Source organism: Contarinia nasturtii, unplaced genomic scaffold (assembly GCF_009176525.2).
Source record: "Contarinia nasturtii isolate CC-2019 unplaced genomic scaffold, AAFC_CNas_1.1 Cnas_scaffold_187, whole genome shotgun sequence".
Classification (NCBI taxonomy): domain Eukaryota; kingdom Metazoa; phylum Arthropoda; class Insecta; order Diptera; family Cecidomyiidae; genus Contarinia; species Contarinia nasturtii.
In genome coordinates, this window is record NW_022197544.1 from 2,803,121 (window position 1) to 2,823,846 (window position 20,726).

The window sequence follows — 20,726 nt, forward strand, 5'->3', positions numbered from 1 at the left end:
CTAATGAATGTGTCTGATGCAAACAAACAGCGCGGATCCATTCACTGTAAACTAAATTGAAACAATAGTTTATATTACATTAATAAGAAACAGTTCACTCGACGTTGCATTTGTAGGGTTTTTTCTCTCTCTATTTTGATAACAATGCCTTTACATTTCCTGTATGCAAATATTCATCCTTATCACTGTGAATGATAAAGAAATAAGAACGAAAAGCAAGTATGTAAATAGGTGCTTGTATTTTTCCTTTATTTGTTCCTCTGTTTTTTTTTTTTTGTATTTCTCTTATACATTTAAAAATATGATTTTTTTTGCCATTTGACAGTAGAATGATTCAAGGTAATTAAGCCATGCAAAATTATTTCTTAACATAAAATGCACAAATATCTTTGATTTTTCCTCCAGACAAAATGTTCTGAAGAATACTTTGTTTATATCCCTATCGAGTCTCTTTTTTTCATTTGTTTCAAAATCCATTTCCACATTTTTCTATTTAATTGAATAGCTAAAGCTTATTGACCAATTGCAATGCCATCCATTCGTTTGAGAAAGCAATTGAAAGCAAAAAAAAAAAAACTATCGAATTCCTTTTAAATTCAAGAGAACTGAAACGAATGAACGAACGAACGAACAAAAAAACCCGACTCAATTGCTTTTTTATAATTTTTATACTAAATGTGGCTAATTCAATTGCTCCAAATTGTAAGCATGATGAAAGATGAGGGCGCCAAGGCAAAAGCAAATAATAAGTATAATATGTGGGAAACCGCCATTATCATCAATGTTTCCAGCTGAACTTCGGTTTCGTATGCCATTTACAACATCTTCCGTCGTTTCATCGGTATTCGTTGTATTTGATGCGGCGACTGCTTTCAATTTGGCTTCGTTTGATTCGCGTTCCGCAAGTCGTTGTTTGATTTCTTTGCACAAATCGGGAAATAATGTCGTAAAATTATGATCCTTGAGATTGTATTGCAATGAATCGTATGCAAATTGAAGTTTTTCTCTACGCGATGTAACCATTGTTCCCAATGCCGAACTCTCCTCCAACATAAAGCTAAGCAAACCGGTTAAAATGCTCGATACACTCCAGGCTGGATTCCATTCATCCGGATGATAATCCGATATGCTGAGACAAAGTCGTCGATTCGTTTGAAATCGTCCGTTTGGCGTTCGCATATAAATCGATGGCGGCTTAAATGGATATTGCTGTGTAAATACTAAGCTTCCATGAAACATGCCGCCGTAGTATGGGCTATTTTCGGGGCCATTTATCACATAATGCCATTCAAGAATGTTCCATGGTAATGGTTCGGCACGTATGTACGGCACTGGATCTTTGTTTAAATTTATGTAATCCTGTTGCAAACGTAATACAGCACCGCGATTTCGTCCCATCACTTGTGTTTTCGTGATCGGTTTAGTGGGCTTGTCGTTTTTTATTGTTTTGGCATTGTTGTTTTCATTTTTTGTCGTTTCCATTTCGCTTAATCTTTCCACCTGAAACGTATGAAAACAAATTCAATGTCAACTTTTTGTTTTATACAAACAAACACCGTTGAAATTACAAAAAAAGAAAACAAAATATTTTCGCTATTTTTCGTTTTTTCTTTTTTTAATTAAACAGACAAAATGAAATAAATCACATGAAATTGTGTCTGTACGCAAAATATATGCAATGAGCGCGACCAACAGTGTTCTGTTTTAGTCACCTGTTTTGACATTTATGTACACATCAGTTTTCAAATGGACACGTAAACGATTAATATTTTTATTTTTATTTCTACCAATAATAATGAAATGTGTACTGTGTACTGTGTGTGTGTGCTCGACGGATCGCGCAATATGAACTATATGTATTTGAATATGATGATGGATAGAATAAATGAAATCCTTACAGCTGATTTGCCCTTCATACACTACACACTCACACAAATTCGCAAATGTCGACGTTTTAAGTTTTGTGACTATATTGTTACTATTGAAATGAAACGAAAAAGTACGAATCACAATTTTGTTTTTTTTAACGACGTAATCTTTTGTTACAATCGATGAAATTTCTTTCATCAACCATTCAACAACAAATTTACTGTCATTGTTTTACAAATATTTCGAAAACATTTACAAAACCATTTATTTACACACCAATTTACAGACGATTTTATTTACTTTTAATTAAAGTTATCACATCTGGAAAAAAAATGTACAGAATAATGAAGAAAATTACTTGTGTGTAATTTGATTTTATACTTGGTATCAGTCACAATTTGTATGTTTTGATTTTCAACGCACACAACCATGAGCCAAACCAAATCTATCTCTTTTCCACCGCTATAGCGATCGAACATGTGTTTGTGTTGATTTGTTAGAGTGTGTGTGAATGACATGAGACTCTGTGAATCATTTGATTCGCAATAATATATACGCACCGTCATATAGACATGATGTTTATACGTTTGTCCACCAATTTTATATCCGAAAGGAAAGAAAGAGAAAAAAAAACACAATCATTTAATAAAAATTAAATGTTATGAATTATTCAAAGATCTAGAAATTCATTGTAGCGCTGAGATGGACGATGTCGTCACCGGCTGTTTTGATTTTCATTCGCGGATTAGAGTTGTTCAAAATCAAATTCGAATATGATCGAAATGACGTAATTTTTTTTGAAAAAAAAAAAAAACTTGCTACAAAAACAATTGAATTACACATGAAATTCTTAAAATGTTACGCTAAATTTCTTTCCATTTGGTTCATCAAATGAAAGCGTAAAAGATGTCGACTCTATATTATCGATATTTATTGTGTCATTGAATGAATTCACTGTGGAATTGAATGGGATATGAGATCATTTGGCGAATATATCGGCGAAAGAATGTGTGTGAACAAGTGGCGCCACTCATATTTCCATATATATTTTCGCGTGTTTATGTCTTATGATTGTATGTACGCGCGCGGGTGTGTGTGTGTATAGTGAATTTGTATCTGTCAAAGCACGCTGTTTTTGAAATATATACGAAGTAGGCAGCCATTCGGTGGGGCGAAATCGAAATATTAACTCTCGTTGATTGACTTGAGTGAAGTTGCTGTATGTTATACGGGCAACACACAAAAATGTCGTGTTAATTGTTAAAAGGAAAAGTAAGTTCCACGAGAAAGCACACATACATTACGGACATTAGGTACATTTATACCTATAGTGTCAAATTGAAGAGAAGTGAAGAGAGAATATAAAAGTAAAAACGATTTTAATACAAAGTGATTATAAAACGAAATTGAAATAACCAACGAATAACCGATTGTATTTTAAAAAATTTAACAAAATAAAAACTAATTCGTAGTTTTAAAACCGCAAAATGGCCGATCCGCAAGGAAAAAATCGCTTGCAAGAATTTAAATACAAAGGCAAAGATCAAGATGTAAGTAGATACAAAAAAAAAATACAATAATAAATATTGTTAGTGTAAAGGAAACAACAAAAAAAATGTTTCATCGCGATCAGTACCATGGAAATCGACCAAAATTTAATCAACACATATTTTTCTAACAAAACGATAGAGAAAGAGTCATATGAGAAGAAGAAAAAAAATCGAATTGAGTATGGTATTAAGTTCTTTTTTTATTGTGTGTGGCAAATGGCATCTAGAATTGCGACCAAATCAGAAAAAAAAATTGGTGGCAGAAATATTCCATTGTTTTTTTTGGCCATCGATTTATCTTCTCGAAAGTGCAACATCAACATTTTCTATTGCCCTCAGAAATATCAAACAGATTTCAAATTGAATGATGGAAATGATTTCGACGACATAAATGGAAAAGACATACAGAGAGAGAGAAAGAGAAAAAGCAGATTCAGAAACACTGCGATGTATATAAATTCTTTGTGGTAGAGCGTTTCACGAGGATGAAAGAGAGGCGATTCATGTTAATGTGTTTGTGATTTACGAGACAAGAGCAGGGCAATCGCGGCACGCACTCATACATAGACATACGCACACTCAAAATATACACAAAAACACACACCGAACAAATTCGTCAGCAGCAGCAGCAGCACACCGTATATTCTATTAAATGCACGCCTCGGAACAACCTAGACACAATCGGCAATTGAAAGTGTGCGATTTAGTTTTATTTTTCGTTTTTTTTCACTCGGTTTCTATCTGTCACCGTCTCTTTCTCTCTCTACCAGTCAAATGACAAAGAAATCATTTTCATTGAAACAGTGTGTGATCAAACGATTCATTGTTGTTGTTGCCACTGCCGATTTTGATGTTGTAAAAATTGCTATATGAAATTGTCTTGCGACCCAAGTCGTATGAATCAAAATATATATGTATAATTGTAGAAAAGAAAATTGTATCTCTATACAGATACCACAAATCACAGCGATTTTGGTCGGACTTTTTTAGGTGTTTTCGTAAAATAGATTGAATGATCTATTGGTAATTTGATTATCGGCGTTCGATTGAGTTTGGCCGAAACCAAAGTCAAAACGTCCCGCAAAATTTCCTTTTTTCATTGATTTGCTCTTTGATTGCACGTGGTTTTTTTCTAAATAGCCATTCAATCGATACTTGCACACTTCAAATCGATGCATTTTTTTCGTATTGTGAGAAACGATAAAGCTGTTGCACATTTTTTCAAATCGAATACATCCGCTTTTTGTTTCATTGATGTTTATAAGTATATTTGCATTCGATCATCAATCATGTGTGAATGGTTATGGGAGTTTTCAGCAATGACGACGCAAATATAAATTTTCCTTTTCGATTTATCGAAACAGAAACATCTGCCAAATATAGAAATAGAAAGTTATTTGAGGAAAATTGCATGTGAGAGAATATTTGCTGTACTGTTTTGAACGATTGACTGCACTGTGGCTTGCGTGAGATGTATGCAGCGAATGATAAAGAAAATAAAACGACCAAAACAAAAATGACATGCACATACATACACACTAAGAAGGAAGAGAGAGACAAAGAAAAAACAACAAATACGCGATCCAGTCATCAGCGAAAATGCGAGAAGAATGTGGACAAGAGCATTTAGAAATGAAAATGCAATGACATAGGCTCTAGCAATGGTCAAATGATAATAATAGTAATACGATGCAAAGCGAATAAAAAAAATGAGAATAATAACAACGAAATGAAAACGACTCAACTGTTTGTTTCTTTGATCGATGATATGCAAGTGTATTTGTGTGCCGAGTTTATCTCTGTTATAATATTGGGAAATTGACCGAAACAAGTTTTTACCACTCACAATACAACACAAATATACGCATTCCACACAAGGCACAACATCAAGTGCCACAGGTTTTAAAAAAAAGAACTAATTGCAATCGACGGCGATTGAGATTTCGTTGGCGGTGACTGGATTTGTTGGTATTTTGATATCGACAAGTTTCACTTCTTTTTCTCTCTTCTCCTCTCGCTCTCCATTTCTTTTCTCTTCTTTTATTTTAACTATGACCGATTACTGCTTTCAAGGGCATTATCAAAATAATTTATAGGGCACACAAATCATCAATATACAATGGTTGTATGTGATTCAAGATACATTCCAAAGTCAAGAAGTTTTTGCAAATCAAATTTCATTGTCATACACATATTGCTTGCCGAATTCGCCAAAAAACAAAAACATATTATTCTAAAAATGTATGTGTTTATATGCGCTCCAAAAACAAAACAATAATCATTTTAAATATCAATTTGTCGACTGTTTTGTTCTCATCAATTTTATAATTGCGTCATAATTTGAAACAGAAATCTCGATTAACGACGCAAAAAAATATCAAATGACTTCTCTGTCTCTATGAAATTTGTGTGAGAAAAATTCTATTATGTTATACTACATGGTCGATTGGTTTCTGCCTTGTTCAATTTTACTAACGACGTATATTCTTTTCTTTTTTTTATTTCGCATTGTCATATTAATGATATAGGAGATGCGAAGAAGACGTAATGAAGTGACAGTGGAACTACGTAAAAATAAGCGTGAGGAAACGATTTTGAAGCGTCGTAACGTGCCCGACTCTACCGACGAAGATGATTCGGTCAATTCAGTGAATTTGGGTAAGTTTCGTTGGACCACAGAATAAAATTTAAATAAAACATTTACTGAATATTATGAATTAATTTCGTTATTATTATTTTGAATTCGGTTGTCATTTGTTGGGTCTATGTATAGCAAAATTAGTGGAGAATGCTGGTGACGCTAGCGATCCGGAAAAGCAATTAGCAGCTGTGCAAGCTGCACGAAAATTATTGTCATCCGATCGTAATCCGCCCATCGATGATTTGATAAGCAGTGGCATTTTACCAATCCTCGTGGAATGTTTAAAGCACAAAGAGAACACAATTCTACAATTTGAAGCGGCTTGGGCACTCACAAACATTGCATCAGGCACATCAATGCAAACGAATCAGGTGGTTGCAGCGGGTGCGGTACCATTGTTTCTCGAATTACTCAGTTCACCATCGCCGAGTGTATGCGAACAGGCGGTATGGGCGCTAGGTAATATTATCGGTGATGGTCCACATTTGCGTGACTATGTAATTAAACATGGTGTGGTGCAACCATTGTTATCGTTCATCAAACCCGATATACCAATTTCATTTTTGCGTAATGTCACATGGGTTATTGTGAATTTGTGTCGAAACAAAGAGCCACCACCACCAACAGAAACCATACAAGACATTTTACCGGCACTCAATCATTTGATTTATCACACGGATGTCAATATATTGGTTGATACGGTATGGGCATTAAGCTATTTAACCGATGGTGGTAACGATCAAATTCAAATGGTCATCGAAAGTGGTGTTGTACCGAAGCTAATCCCATTGATTGCTCATGTTGAGGTGAAAGTTCAAACAGCTGCGCTACGTGCCGTTGGCAATATTGTAACCGGTTCGGATGAACAAACACAAGTAGTACTCAATTGCGATGCGTTGTCCTATTTCCCAGCATTATTGAGCCATCCGAAAGAGAAAATTCGAAAAGAAGCCGTTTGGTTTTTGTCAAATATCACGGCTGGCAATCAGTCGCAGGTACAAGCGGTCATCGATGCCGGTCTCCTGCCAAAAATCATAGACAACTTAAGTCACGGCGAATTTCAAACGCAAAAAGAAGCCGCATGGGCCATTAGTAACCTAACAATCAGCGGAAATCGAGAACAAGTTGCACAATTGATTAAAGACAACGCAATACCACCATTCTGTAATTTATTAACATGTAAAGATACACAAGTGATTAATGTAAGTATTTTTACGTCAAATACATGTCCATTAATAAGAGAAAATTAACCATATCTCTCTATTTTCGATTCAGGTTGTTCTTGATGGTATCAATAACATGCTGAAGATGGCTGGTCCGCACGTAGTCCAAATTGCAAATATGATCGAAGAATGTGATGGAATGACGAAAATCGAAGAATTGCAAAATCACGAAAACGTTGATATTTACAAATTAGCCTATGACATAATAGAACAATTCTTTTCCGACGAAGTAAGTGAACATGCATTTCTTTTTTCTTTTTTTTGTATTTATTTAAAATGGCTATTGTTAACAGAATTATGTATTAACCCTTGTTTTCGTTACGATTTACTTATTATCACAGGCGGATGATGCAAATTTGGCGCCAGCAGCAGACGAAAACGCATTTCAATTCAATCAAACGTCTGATATACCAAACGAAGGATTCAAGTTCTAATACAAAAATCATGTTTACAAAAACGGCATTCAAATTCTCATCGATATCAACGTCAGTAGCAGCAGCAGTAACAATAATAACAACATGAATACACAGGAGATCAAACGTTTGTTAAACATACAATAGAAAATGAATGATGAATACTAAATAAATCCAAAATCCGCAAACTTACATGCAAACATCAACAGCGACATAAACAGTATGCCGCCATCAACCCAACAGACAACCACAACAACAAGCAAAACAATTAATGCAAAGCAGAAAGAAGGAAAATAATTCTTTTTAAAGCAATTTATCCAAAAATGGTTTTTAATATGATAGACTTTCCGATTAAATGCGATTTTTTAAAAGCTCTCCCAAATGAAAAAAAAAAACACAAAAACACAAATTTAAAACAAACGATCCATCTTCTTCTCTTTTAATTTATAGCTATATCCATTAAATCGAATAAAATAGATAGAGAGAAATAGAACGTTTTCTCCTCGACCAGAGATATAATTCGCAAATCGTAGGAAAGATGAAGAATGCAAATAAAATCTTAATCTCGCAAGCAATAGTTAATTTTCAATGAACAAATAAAACAAAGAATAAAAATGAAAAAGAAACACACACAAATGTTGTACATCCAAAACATCTCTAGAACAATAGAAACATTGAAAAAATAAATCGAAAAAACGAAAATCTATGAAACAATAAAGGAAATGATTATATATATATATATCTTTATATAGAGTACATAGAAAATGTAATTGAGTAAAAATTTAAACTAAATTAAATAAAAAAAACACACAAAATGAACGAAAGACACAACAGCAATGGATGAAAAGGAAAACTACAAATCAGCTTGATTGTACGACTTACAATTGAATGAGAGAAAGAGAGAGAGATTCAATCGAAGCCTCGACAAATATAGAAAATAAAAAGGACAGCGCCACTCAATGGCGCTGATTTTGCGGCCACGTAATTGCTTCAAATTCGACAACTCAATTGCTTGATACAGATTGATCCAACGAGATCCGTAACAAAAATGAAACAAAAAGGAAACGTTTAAACTTATCAAAAAAAAAGGAAAATAAAATGGAAAATTTCTAATTTTTCAGAATAAACGAAGCGTTTTAATTCAACTCGAAATTTCAAGGTGTTTCATTCACGTTCTATTCATGGCCAAAGTTTTGTCTTATTTATCAAACATTTCTTGAATGTCATTCATAAAAAATGCATTTGAAAATGTGAATTTTTGTCTTCTTGCTATAATATTGAATCATAGGAAATAAATTAATTTTTTCATTATTTAAAATCATTTATTTAATTTTCGTTTTAGATTCGAATCGACTATGGACAATGTATAGAGAAAAAAAATTTGAAAAGAAAAAATTTACAATTTATGATTTATGAATGATGTTTTTCTATTCACTAAAATCATTATCCATTTTCACATTCCGTTTTGATGAGTTGTGTGGCTCGATCGATGTCGATTGTATTTTTACCGACTAGCAATACTTTTTCTCTTGATTTTGATCCTCGGTCAAGGCTAACATCACTCTTTCGCAATTGCAACACCTTTGACATATATTTGACCAGTTCAGAATTGGCTTCACCATCAACTGGAGGCGCTGCAATTTGGACGCCAATCGCTTCGGCCGACAGATCAGTGATACCATTCTGTTTGGCACCCGGTTTGGCATGTATACGCAAAACAATTTCGCCGGCTTTATTCACACTAACCGCACCAACAGTTGCAGGTTTATTATTATCTGTATTCGTTGCCGTCGTCTTTCCCGACGATTTTTTGCTATTCGCTTGTTTTTTCGATGACATTATCGCCGTTGACACAAACGAACGATATAAGTGCCGAATGCCGTGCATTCAAATCATTTAAGAAAAAAATTCAAGACACTGTTGACACTAGTGATTAGTGTTGAATGTTTATTTTATAAATGACATTGACCACACAAAAAGAAAATATTACGAGAAAAATGTGAGGTTAGATGTGTGAATTGTTTGTATGTTCTAGTACAATGATTATATGGTGAACTGGTACAAAATTTCAAAAATTGAGAAAAGGATGTTTTATTTGAATGAACATTTGCCTTAACAACAGAATTTACAACATCGATGTGGTTTGGATGTGTCATTTAGCAATTTATAATTCCATGATTTTCGCGGTGGTGCATATGGTACACGCTCTTCGGGGATTTTCTGTGAATGACAAAGAATAGAAAGGAATTCAAAAAAAATAAGAAAATCATCGAATTGGTGAGTTGTCTTAGAATAAAATCTTCACCACTGTTGATATAACAGGCTTTCCGCTACACGTCGGACATCTGGCACTGCCTCGACTTTTTACTGAAGGTGGCATACTATCTTCAGTATTGTCTGGAATCGAAATTTTTCTCGCTGGAACTGATTGTGCACGCTGTTTGATGAATACCCGATTTAAAAATCTGCAAAATTCAAAATTGATTGAATGAACTGGAACTAAAACTGCCCGAAGCAATAAAAAATAACCTCGGATGCGGTTCTTTCCAAAAGTTTTCCACACGATTAGTTATCATAATTTGGCTGAGTTTTTGCAAAAGACGCTGATTTTCACGCTCAATCTCTTGCATTCGCTCACGTTCTTTCTGGATTTTCTTTAATTTGACCAAAACATGAGGATGTTCAGTGGGACGACGAACATCAACGGCCGCTTGTGCACTTTGAACCTTTTTGCAAATTTTATATGAATGTAACTTAATTGCTTTCAATTGGATTAAATTAATATTTACCTTACGGCGATGTTTCTTATAATTTTGTTCAATAAATGGTTGTATTAAAATTTTCTCCTTTTTCGTTAACATTTCAAAGCGACTCGATTGTTCGATCGATTGAATTCCAACACTGTTTCGATTTGTTATTGTTTAATCATAAACAATTTTCCATGGTGACGATGATTTTACCTATTCTAGAAAAACACTTTACTGCTATTAGCATACATTTTCGGTTTATAAAATATATAAATTGAAATTTAAGTGAATTTATTTTATTTTCAAATTTTTGGTATTAAAAAGAAAAGATTTTTTTTTTTCAAAAACGAATTTATATATTTAATAAAATTCAATAATGGCAGCGACATCTGTTGTTATATTTCGCACCATATACTGCATATAGTTGAATGATTCCACATGTACTGTATGTCCATTTGAGAAACGATAACAACGTCAATATTGAAATCGTAGTCAAGAGCTAATACATTCGTTGTGTTTATATAGAGATCTGCATCAATTCTGTAAACGTCACACGTCACCTATCCCAATTGACAGTAGTGACATACAAAAAAAGAAAAGAAAAAAAGGAAACGAATTAAGAAAGTTGACAACATGTACACGAAGATTTTTTCTAATTAAAAAGATATAACAATAAAAAAAATCACACGTAAGAAACATATGAATCTATTGTGACGTAGGAAACTCCAGTATTTATTCGATTTACAAACGAAACGGTGTAATATTCAGAAATCAATTTGCATTTGGTGGTAGACAAAAACACAACCGTCTGGCATTGAATAATGTACATTGAATTGGTTTTAAAATTCAATTTCTAAACTTTGTTGTGTGTTAAAATTACTAGGGCCATTTGATTCGATTGAATGGTGTATGTGACGAGACTGAACGACAACACAATTGTGAAAATCATCAACGGATCGAAATCTATTCCGGCTGAAAGTTGGTGATATACACAAGAAACCATGTCTATGCCAGGCAACGGAATTTTTGTGCTGAGAGGCGAAATCTCAACATTGATGACCGCCATCAAACGTGGCGCACGATGGAATAGCTCAAATTATCAGGTAAATTCAAGAGAAGAAAAAAAAACCAAACCAATTTCAAGTGAACAATGCAGAAAATTATCGCTCTACAATACTGAACTCTTGACAATCGACGCTTTTTAATCACACATAGGAAGAGGAACAAGATGGATTGATGAAACAATTTTCTGAGCTAAAAAATCTGCTCATCACGGTTGAAGATTTACGTTTAATCGAACCAAAGATTTTCCTTGGTCCATTTCTTGAAGTGATACGATCCGAAGAGACCACTGGACAAATCACAAGTCTTGCATTGTCTGCATTGAATAAGTTCCTTTCATATGGCCTTATAGGTAAGATCAAACCACTTTTTTAATGTTAGTTTTTATTATGAATTGCAAATCTTTTGCCCTCTTCGTTTGAAAATCAATATTCATGCGTATCAATTAAATGTTGCCTGCCAACAACAGATCCAACTCATTCAACAATCGCAACAACGGTCGATAGTATTGCTGATGCAGTGACTCATGCTCGATTTGTTGGTTCCGATCAGGCGTCTGACGGTGTTGTTCTTATGAAAGTTGTACAGGTATTACGCACATTAATACTCAGCCCGGAGGGCAGTGCGTTAACCGATGAAAGTGTATGTGAAGTGATGCTTAGTTGTATACGTATTGTGTTTGAGCCACGTCTCAATGAATTGTTGCGACGGACCGCCGAACAGGTTTTGAAAGATATTGTTCTATTGTTATTTATGCGTTTGCCACAATTTGCTGTGGAACGTCATACGAGCGGATTGATTCGAAAATTGAAAATGATGTCGAGCGGCAGTGGAATGGAAACATCATCAAAACGTCGCCGATCGATAAAAAATGCAACTAAAAGTACAACAACGCAAAGTGCTAAACAGTCATCGAATGCAACAAGAAATATGTTAACAACACCGGCAACACGATGCCCTGAAATAGAGGTGAACTCGCCGAAAGTATCGAATACTTTTTATGATAATGTGGCCACGCCAAATCAAGCGTTATTAAGTGTACAAAAATCCATTTTGGCCACAACACCATCCACACCGCTTGTCGGTAATATTGTTGATATGCAAGGAAAATTCATGCAAACACCAAATCCAAACGATGTGTCCGATGATAAATGTGAACAAAATACGATAAGCGATTCGAAAAGTGACAACAACGACGGTGCATCAAATTCAAATTCCGTCGATAGCACTACGATTGAAGAGACGGCCGAAAATGATGCTGATGTTGAAGACGAACCGATCGATGAACAACACGTTAAAGCGCCCGTTGCCATTCAATCAAAAGAGGAACACGCAAGTACTAGCCTAGATGCAAATCCCATTGTAAAAGGTGAGGATTTTGTTAATTCTATGGGAGTTAGATTTACACCACAAACTGATAATGGTGCGTTCCTTTCAAAATAATCAATTCTATTTTCGTTTAAATGTTCCATTTGTATTTTATTAGTTTTGGCGTCATTTATACGGTCAAGGGCGATTGACAGAAGCGTATTTAGTTTTTGAACTCATTTTGATTTAAAGCCATCAAAATCAAAGGCTTGGGTTAAAAGTTAAATACGCTTCTGTCGATTGAACCTTCACTCTTACTTTCGTTCATTGAAACTGCATGTTTTCGTTTGTTTGTCGTATTATTATTATTATTTGTTAATTTGTGTGTCAATTCAACACACGTCAATTCATATTTTATTAATTCCATTATTTTTTTCACACACGCGATTAGAATCAATGGCAGTGGTGACGTTAACACCGTATGGATTACCGTTGATACATGAACTGCTGCGCTTTTTGATATCGTTGATAAACCCAATGGATAAACAAAATTCGGACGTTATGATCCATATGGGATTGAGTTTATTAACTATTGCCTTGGAAGTTGGAGCCGATAGCATTGGCAAATATGACTCATTACTTGAAATGGTCAAGGATGATTTATGCAGAAATCTGTTTGCGGTATGTATTGAAGCATTCAAATTTTATCAAAGTAGTTTTTTCTAGGAAGGGTTCTAGAGATTTCAAAAATAGCTCATTTTTAGTTTTTTTTTTCATCACTCTATTATTTCAAATAATTTAAATTCTGTCAATCACAGCTGTTAGGTACTGAGCGCTTAACAATTTTTGCCGCCGATTTACAAGTGTGTTTCTTATTATTTGAGTCACAACGTAGCTGCTTGAAATTCCATTTGGAATACTATTTGAATAAATTGGCCGAAATAATTGGCAGTGAAAATCCGCGTACACCGTATGAAATTCGGGAACTAGCTCTTGACAATTTATTGCAATTTCTTCGAATTCCATCATTTGCTGCTGAATTGTTCATAAATTACGATTGTAATCTGTACTGTACGAATTTACTAGAGGATTTGGTCAAACTATTGTCAAAGAATTCATTGTCGGCAACGCAAGCAATTTACACAATACACGATCTGTCACTTGACGGTTTGATGACAATCGTCGTTGACATCGAAAAGAATTGCACGAAGCAATCGACGGTGAAAAATTCAAATGTAAATGTGGTCAATATTACTGGTCGTCATTCGCGGAATAATTCGTCCACCGATAAAATCACACTGGAGCACACTAACAGTGATTTGAATGTAACGACAAGTGGTGGAGAAGAGAGCGGAACCATTGAGTCCATTCATAGTTTTATTAATAAGAAAAAGCACTTTGGTGCCAATATCGATACAATTGAAGAAGGATTGACCGAACATGAAGCTCAAAATAAAGCCGACATCATTACACATGATCAACTGATTGAAGTCAAGGATAGAAAACGAGTAAGTACATTATCAGATTGGAAGAACAGTCATCGATAATAAATTATTGAAATTTCTTTGTACAGATTTTAACCCAAGGCACTGAACTGTTCAATATAGAGCCGAAAAAGGGTATACAATTTTTGCAAGAAAATGGATATTTGAAACCGGAACTTGATGCGTCCGAATTGGCACACTTTTTACGCGATAATTCCAGTTTGGATAAGAAAATGATTGGCGAATATATTACGAAAAAGAAAAATCTTGAAAGTAAAATTTTAGAGAACTTCCTGAAAACATTCAATTTTGAAAATTTACGCATTGATTTGGCATTGAGACAGTATTTGGAAACGTTCCGCCTCCCTGGTAGGTTCACTTCATTCAATTGCTTAATTATATACGAGCATTTAAACAAAAGCAAATGTTAATTCGAATGTATTTTATTTTTAATATCGATTTATAAGGCGAAGCACCGCTTATTTCACTGGTGATGGAACATTTTGCTGACTATTGGCATGTGAGTATAAATGCTGTTAACACATGATCATGGTCTGATACATTGAATGCTATTTTCTTTTTTTATTCCACAGAAAATGAATAATGAACCGTTCGCCGACACAGATGCAGCCTATCGGCTTGCATACGCCATAATTATGTTAAATGTAGATCAACACAATACAAATGCAAAAAAGAAAAATATCCCAATGTCGGCCGAAGATTTTACAAAGAATTTACGTGGATGCAATGGTGAAGGTGATTTTGATCCGGATATGCTTGCAGCAATATTCAATGCAATCAAGTAAGTGCCAAATATATTTTGTGTCAAATAGAAATCAAATCATAATCAAAACCGTTCATTCAACAGAAACGATGAAATCATAATGCCAGCGGAACAAACTGGTTTGGTGCGTGAGAATTACTTGTGGAAAGTGTTGTTGCGTCGAAATAAAACCAAAGATGGTCGATATTTGCGTGTAAATGGTGCCGCCGTCGACAAAGATATATTCCAATTGGTATGGGGACCAACATTGGCCGCATTGAGTTTTATGTTTGATCGATCATCGATTGAAAGTACATATCATAAATCATTGATTGCATTTACAAAAGGTGCTGCAATATCGTCACATTTTATGTTGCATGATGATTTCAATGCGCTCATTTTAACATTATGCAAATTCACAACGCTTTTGAATAATTTGAATGCATCAAATGCCGATGCTAGTTCAGCGCTGGTTGTGAATCCATCAGCAAGTGCAACAAATGAAATATCGACCAGCGTTCATTTTGGCTTGAATGTAAAAGCACAATTGGCAATGAAAAGCGTATTCGGAATGGTACACAAGCATGGCGATTGTTTACGATGTGATGGTTGGAAGAATGTCATTGAAGTGGTGTTGCAATTGTTCAAATTGAAATTGTTACCAAAGATTTTAATGGAAGTGGAAGATTTTTGCGAGCCAAGCGGAAAGATCACATTGATACTAGAGAAACCGTTGCAAAAACAAGAAGTTGGATTGTTTAGCAGTATTTATATGTATTTGGCGTCGGAAGGCCAACGACAACCAACCTATGAAGAGCAACAAATTATTAAAGTTGCACGTCAATGCGTTCGCGAATGTCAATTGGATCAAATTATTGGCGAATCGAAATTTTTACACGTTGATGCATTAAAACAACTCATTCAATGCTTATTAAATTGGCTTAAGCCACCCAGTGTACCGAAATCCGAAAATACTTCATACACCGAAGATACGACCGTTTTCTTGCTCGAATTTCTTGTGAAAATTCTAATCCAAAATAGAGATCGACTATTGCCACTGTGGTCGGATTGTCGTGATCAAATTTATTTACTGCTACTGGGCAGTTCGTCTTATGGATACAACTATTTATTGCTACGAACAACAGTGGGCCTATTAAAGCTCGCCATCTATTTAATGCGCAACGAAGAACTCTGTCCGGTTGTATTGCAAAGTTTGAAAATGTTTTTGCTATTGAATCCAAATATCTTACTGAAGATTTCAAAACAAATTTCCACTGGATTGTATGAACTATTGAAAACGAGGTGAGCGATGCATTTTTTATTTTTTTATTTGGTTGAGACTCTTCTTCAGAAAACGAAAATTAAAAAAAACTTGATTTTCGTGGTACTTTCCATCATTTTTCAGTGCGCAAAATATTCATACGGAAGGGGATTGGGATATAATATTCACATTATTGGAATGTGTTGGTGCTGGTGCAATACCTGCTGATTATGAAGAGTCATTGACTCTAACGCAAGCCTATTTGGGTAAGACACTTTCAATCAAGTTTACTTGAATTGCTTCTTTTTTTTTCATTTTGATTACAAATTTTTTAATTCAAATTCAAGGTGCAAAATCCGAAGGAGCCTTAAGTAGTGGTGAAGAAGAGTCGGCCGCTTCGGCAATAGCCCAAGCTCGCGGTTATATATCGGATTCGGAGATCTCAACGCGTCTTCATGCCGATACAGCAGTAGTGACAGCAACATCAAAACCATCACCGCAAGAGAATTGGATTATTGTAAATAATAAAGATTCAGATGTAACAGTTACATCGCGACCAACATCGCCAATTCATTCGCTTGTTTATCCATGCAAATTGATGCGACATTCAACATTTGCATTGGTTAAATGCTGGGATAGTTTGGCATTTATCGTTCGAAATGTGGCCCATATAACGCCATACAATTTTGAAAGTTGTGTCAAATGCATTCGAACATTTGTCGAAGCATCAATAAGTGGTGGCAATTTAAATCCAAATGCATCGGTGAATCGAAAATCATCATTGCATCACAATCGAAATCCAAATCGAAAGGCACACAAACGTCGTGAACAAATGCAATCGAATAATGGGAGTGTGGCAAATGCGAGCGCTGCCAGCGCTGAATATCCAATGCTAAATGATAGTGACGATGATAATGAAGATAATGAATTGTTACAACGATACGAAACGATTTCAATTCAATTGCTTGATTTGATGCATACGCTACACACAAGAACCGCTCAAATATTCCGTTGGTGGGCCGAAGAGAATGGATCATTTTTACAAGGTTCAAGACTATGGAGCATTGGATGGTGCCCTATTTTGCAAGGTATTGCACGATTGGCCACTGATCAACGCAAACAGGTGAATTGAAATAACAAACGAAATTTAATTATTTTTCAAATTTATGCCATTTAATGTCGTTGCAATTTTCTACACATTTAGGTTCGAACAAGTGCTGTGACATGCTTGCAACGATCATTGCTTGTTCCGGACTTGCAAACATTAACAGGATCAGAATGGGAATCATGCTTCAAACAGGTAAAATAAATGTACAGTTTACACAAAATGTTTTCTTTTACATTTTTGTTTTGTTTTTAAATAGGTCTTATTCCCGTTGCTATACGATTTGTTGACTGAAGTGCCAACCATTAATATAACAAGTAATGTTCTTGAAGAGTCTCGAATGCGAACGGCAACTATTATGTCGAAAGTATTTTTGCATCATTTGACGCCTTTGATCACACTGGCCAGTTTCAGTGAATTATGGCTTGATATTTTGGATTATATTGAGAAGTTCATGCGAGTCGGTTCGGATATGTTGCACGAAGCAATGCTAGAGAGTTTGAAAAATATTCTGTTGGTGATGCATTCGGTGAGTATTGATTATCACTGTTGCTAAAATTAAATTATTATTAATTGAATTCAAATTTATGTATGATATCAGGTGAATGTTTTCCATAACAATAACGGTGTAACACATACACCATTGTGGGAGTTAACTTGGAAGCGTATCAATCAATTTTTGCCAAATCTCAAAGAGGAACTATTTGATAAAGAGCCAAGTAAGCGAATTCAAATAAAAAATCATCAAATAAAATGTGAACAGAAAAGAACATGATGTCATTTTTTTTCTCTTGTAGTGCTTTCGAATCGTGGACAATTGGAAACTGGACCAAAGCCACAAAGTGTTATTCAAAGTCCAACGGTACCAAATATGAGCCCGCCCGAAGTATCGAATCAGTTGCCAGAGCAAACAATTCCAATCAATAAATTAAGTAGTATTATTTTGGAGCCACCACAAAACACTCTAGTCCATCCGAATATTTCATTAATGAGCGGAGTTGAGGCACAAACACAAGTAAAAAATTTATAATTTTAAAATAAAATCCAAAAATCTAAATCAATCGTATTTGATTCTACTCAAATGTATAGATTGTACCACAACAGCAACAGCAACAGAATCAACATAACGTAACTCAAATTCAACAACCATTCTTAGCGAATTATGTACCGTATGCTGTTCCGGCACCAAATGATGTTCAAGCAGTAGAAACACCGATTTCAACAGCACATATACAAACCAACTTTATCAAGCCACCTGCTGTACTGCAACCGCAACAACAACAAGAACAGGAGCAGCTATTAAACGTATGTGATCAAATCGTAACACAATCAAATGTGCCAGTAGTGGGACAATCAACCGATCCAATGGAATCATACACAAATTACAGTCCATATGTTGAAAAGAGTCCATGCATAAATCCACACTTTTCAAAAATAATCGATTTGCCGGTAACACCATCACCACCACCCATTATCGAAGAGCCTTCGGAAAATAGTATTGATGAATTAACATCAAGCCCAAGCAAAACCAATGACCAATCACCAGTACATATCGATAGTCATGAACCAAAAGTACCACTTAGCCATTTAATTGCAACGAACCAATATCCGAGTCTAAATCGAATACCACCTGCGAACATTGTGCAAAGCTTTGCACCAATTTACAACCAACAACAACAACAGCAAGCCTCTTATGGATCATCAAATGAAAATGAAGACTTATACAGTTCGTACGTGAATAATCCGTACAATTTGACATTGCATGTTGAACAAAGTTTTAGCAATGCTACATCAACAGCAACCGTCACCACAACCAATCAGTCATTGCCCGTTGCTACCACTACAGCTGAACAAACAAATGTTATCACAACAAATGCTAGCAATTTAAATGTTTTCCAATCTGTAAACTACTTTGGAGCTCCATCGGATGCACCCATTCCTCCCGGTTCAGAGATGCTCTTTGGCGGTCCATAAATTTATATTATTTAGTCCCACAATGTGCAACATAATGAACAGGAACATTAATTTTTAATCTTTTTTTTCACACAATATCGTATCGAATGCATGCGTGTGATGCCACAAAAAATGTAAGCATCATTCACTGTCTCTTTATCGAGAAAATACGTTAATTATATGTATACATATATTTGTTTTTATTATTTCCTTTTTACCTTGCGCCACATATGTTGGTTGCGTTTTATTTTATTTGTTTCCTCACGCTTCAGTTTTCAGTCATTTGTTCATTGAATTGAATCGTTTCTGCATGTAAATTGGCAAATTGAAATACAAAATATTGTTTTATACACCCGAAATGTGAAAAAATCAATTTTAAGTAAAATAAATTATGGCTTTTTATTTAAAATAAATAAATAAGCACGCAACCGTGAGCTGTGGATACCACTTGAACCGACGATATTTGTAATTGTAATAATGAAGACAAAACGACGATATTGAAATTACATTCCCATCGAGGAAACGGAGGAAACGTGTTATTTATGATTTTTCTTTCTTAATAAAATGATCGTAGGATCATATACAATATATATTATTTACATATATGTACAATTTGTGTTTTATTCAGTCGATTTTATTTTATTTGAGCGATATATAATCCATACAGGCTATATATAGCTCGAAATCTCTAGATTCATTGTGTTTTTTGTAGGTAAATAATCACTGGAGACCATATTCCCGTATGAACATTCCCGTATCAACACGTATCGTTTGACTATCATTTTCTATATTATTGATAATTTAAAAAAAACTCTTGTTCATAAATTTATTGTATATGTACAAAGGGAAAATGTTACCAACATAAAGGAAATGGATTCAACAAAAAAATTAATCTAAATTTGATTTATTTGATTATCTGAACAAAACAGGGGTAGATCATGAAAAAATACGAGGTCGCAAAATGTTGAGTACATAGCTCTATACAGGGCTAGTGTTGGCTACAGACATACCCTTAAACGAACACTGTGCGTAAGAATAAGGACATGCAAGCAGCGCCGCACTCGAATGCATTTGATTTGAATTATAAATTGAAGCGGTGAAAGTTCGAACTAACCAAATTACACTAACAAAATCTACATACACGCTCAGTGTTCGCCCTTAAATCAGTCTATCTTGTAAGGGAAGATCCATAGAAGACATTGTAACCATAAAAGGATAAATATTCGAACTTATTTTTCACTTTATTTTGATCGATTTGGAGAAATACTCATTTTGGAGGGGAAATCGATCCCTTCGCCCCCCTCACAAAATATCAATTCTTAAGTATTTATGCATAGCGAATCCGAA

The 20,726-nt window shown here is 34.7% G+C and overlaps 5 protein-coding genes across 11 annotated transcripts; 2 read left to right on the forward strand and 3 right to left on the reverse strand.

Moving 5' to 3' along the window:
- Positions 1-220: 220 nt before the first annotated feature.
- LOC116352215 (ubiquitin-conjugating enzyme E2 J2) lies at positions 221-2,602 on the reverse strand. 4 transcript variants are annotated; one of them, XM_031784625.1, is made up of 3 exons: positions 2,146-2,181; positions 1,899-1,978; positions 221-1,500 (listed from the first exon to the last, which is right to left on the reverse strand). In XM_031784625.1, the coding sequence occupies exons 2-3, from the start codon at positions 1,914-1,916 to the stop codon at positions 682-684; spliced, it is 837 nt and encodes a 278-aa protein (XP_031640485.1). In that variant the 5' UTR covers positions 1,917-1,978; positions 2,146-2,181; the 3' UTR covers positions 221-681. The 4 variants fall into 4 exon arrangements, with proteins under 4 accessions (XP_031640485.1, XP_031640487.1, XP_031640488.1 ...); XM_031784627.1 differs by lacking the exons at positions 1,899-1,978; positions 2,146-2,181 and adding an exon at positions 2,430-2,602; XM_031784628.1 differs by lacking the exon at positions 1,899-1,978 and having other exon boundaries at positions 2,146-2,196.
- A 429-nt stretch (positions 2,603-3,031) lies between these two features.
- Positions 3,032-8,433, forward strand: LOC116352329 (importin subunit alpha-3). The gene is made up of 5 exons (XM_031784837.1): positions 3,032-3,419; positions 5,948-6,077; positions 6,193-7,262; positions 7,336-7,512; positions 7,625-8,433. Exons 1-5 carry the CDS (start codon positions 3,357-3,359, stop codon positions 7,715-7,717), a joined length of 1,533 nt encoding a protein of 510 aa, XP_031640697.1. The 5' UTR covers positions 3,032-3,356; the 3' UTR covers positions 7,718-8,433.
- Positions 8,434-8,992: 559 nt separating this feature from the next.
- LOC116352021 (UPF0235 protein C15orf40 homolog) lies at positions 8,993-9,661 on the reverse strand. Its single transcript, XM_031784205.1, has one exon. It carries the CDS (start codon positions 9,581-9,583, stop codon positions 9,140-9,142), a length of 444 nt encoding a protein of 147 aa, XP_031640065.1. The 5' UTR covers positions 9,584-9,661; the 3' UTR covers positions 8,993-9,139.
- Positions 9,662-9,771: 110 nt separating this feature from the next.
- LOC116352020 lies at positions 9,772-20,097 on the reverse strand. Of its 2 annotated transcripts, XM_031784203.1 has the most exons (6): positions 19,598-20,097; positions 10,852-11,003; positions 10,486-10,656; positions 10,226-10,422; positions 10,002-10,161; positions 9,772-9,916 (listed from the first exon to the last, which is right to left on the reverse strand). In XM_031784203.1, exons 3-6 carry the CDS (start codon positions 10,555-10,557, stop codon positions 9,809-9,811), a joined length of 537 nt encoding a protein of 178 aa, XP_031640063.1. In that variant the 5' UTR covers positions 10,558-10,656; positions 10,852-11,003; positions 19,598-20,097; the 3' UTR covers positions 9,772-9,808. The 2 variants fall into 2 exon arrangements, with proteins under 2 accessions (XP_031640063.1, XP_031640064.1); XM_031784204.1 differs by lacking the exons at positions 10,852-11,003; positions 19,598-20,097 and having other exon boundaries at positions 10,486-10,686.
- Positions 10,972-19,988, forward strand: LOC116352019 (Golgi-specific brefeldin A-resistance guanine nucleotide exchange factor 1). 3 transcript variants are annotated; one of them, XM_031784200.1, is made up of 17 exons: positions 10,972-11,131; positions 11,327-11,546; positions 11,659-11,857; positions 11,975-12,928; positions 13,265-13,494; positions 13,632-14,321; positions 14,387-14,666; positions 14,765-14,817; positions 14,891-15,099; positions 15,166-16,362; positions 16,466-16,587; positions 16,669-17,444; positions 17,526-17,621; positions 17,686-17,955; positions 18,028-18,145; positions 18,224-18,441; positions 18,516-19,988. In XM_031784200.1, exons 2-17 carry the CDS (start codon positions 11,445-11,447, stop codon positions 19,398-19,400), a joined length of 6,399 nt encoding a protein of 2,132 aa, XP_031640060.1. In that variant the 5' UTR covers positions 10,972-11,131; positions 11,327-11,444; the 3' UTR covers positions 19,401-19,988. The 3 variants fall into 3 exon arrangements, with proteins under 3 accessions (XP_031640060.1, XP_031640059.1, XP_031640061.1); XM_031784199.1 differs by having other exon boundaries at positions 10,972-11,546; XM_031784201.1 differs by having other exon boundaries at positions 10,972-11,546; positions 11,975-12,874.
- Positions 20,098-20,726: the final 629 nt, after the last annotated feature.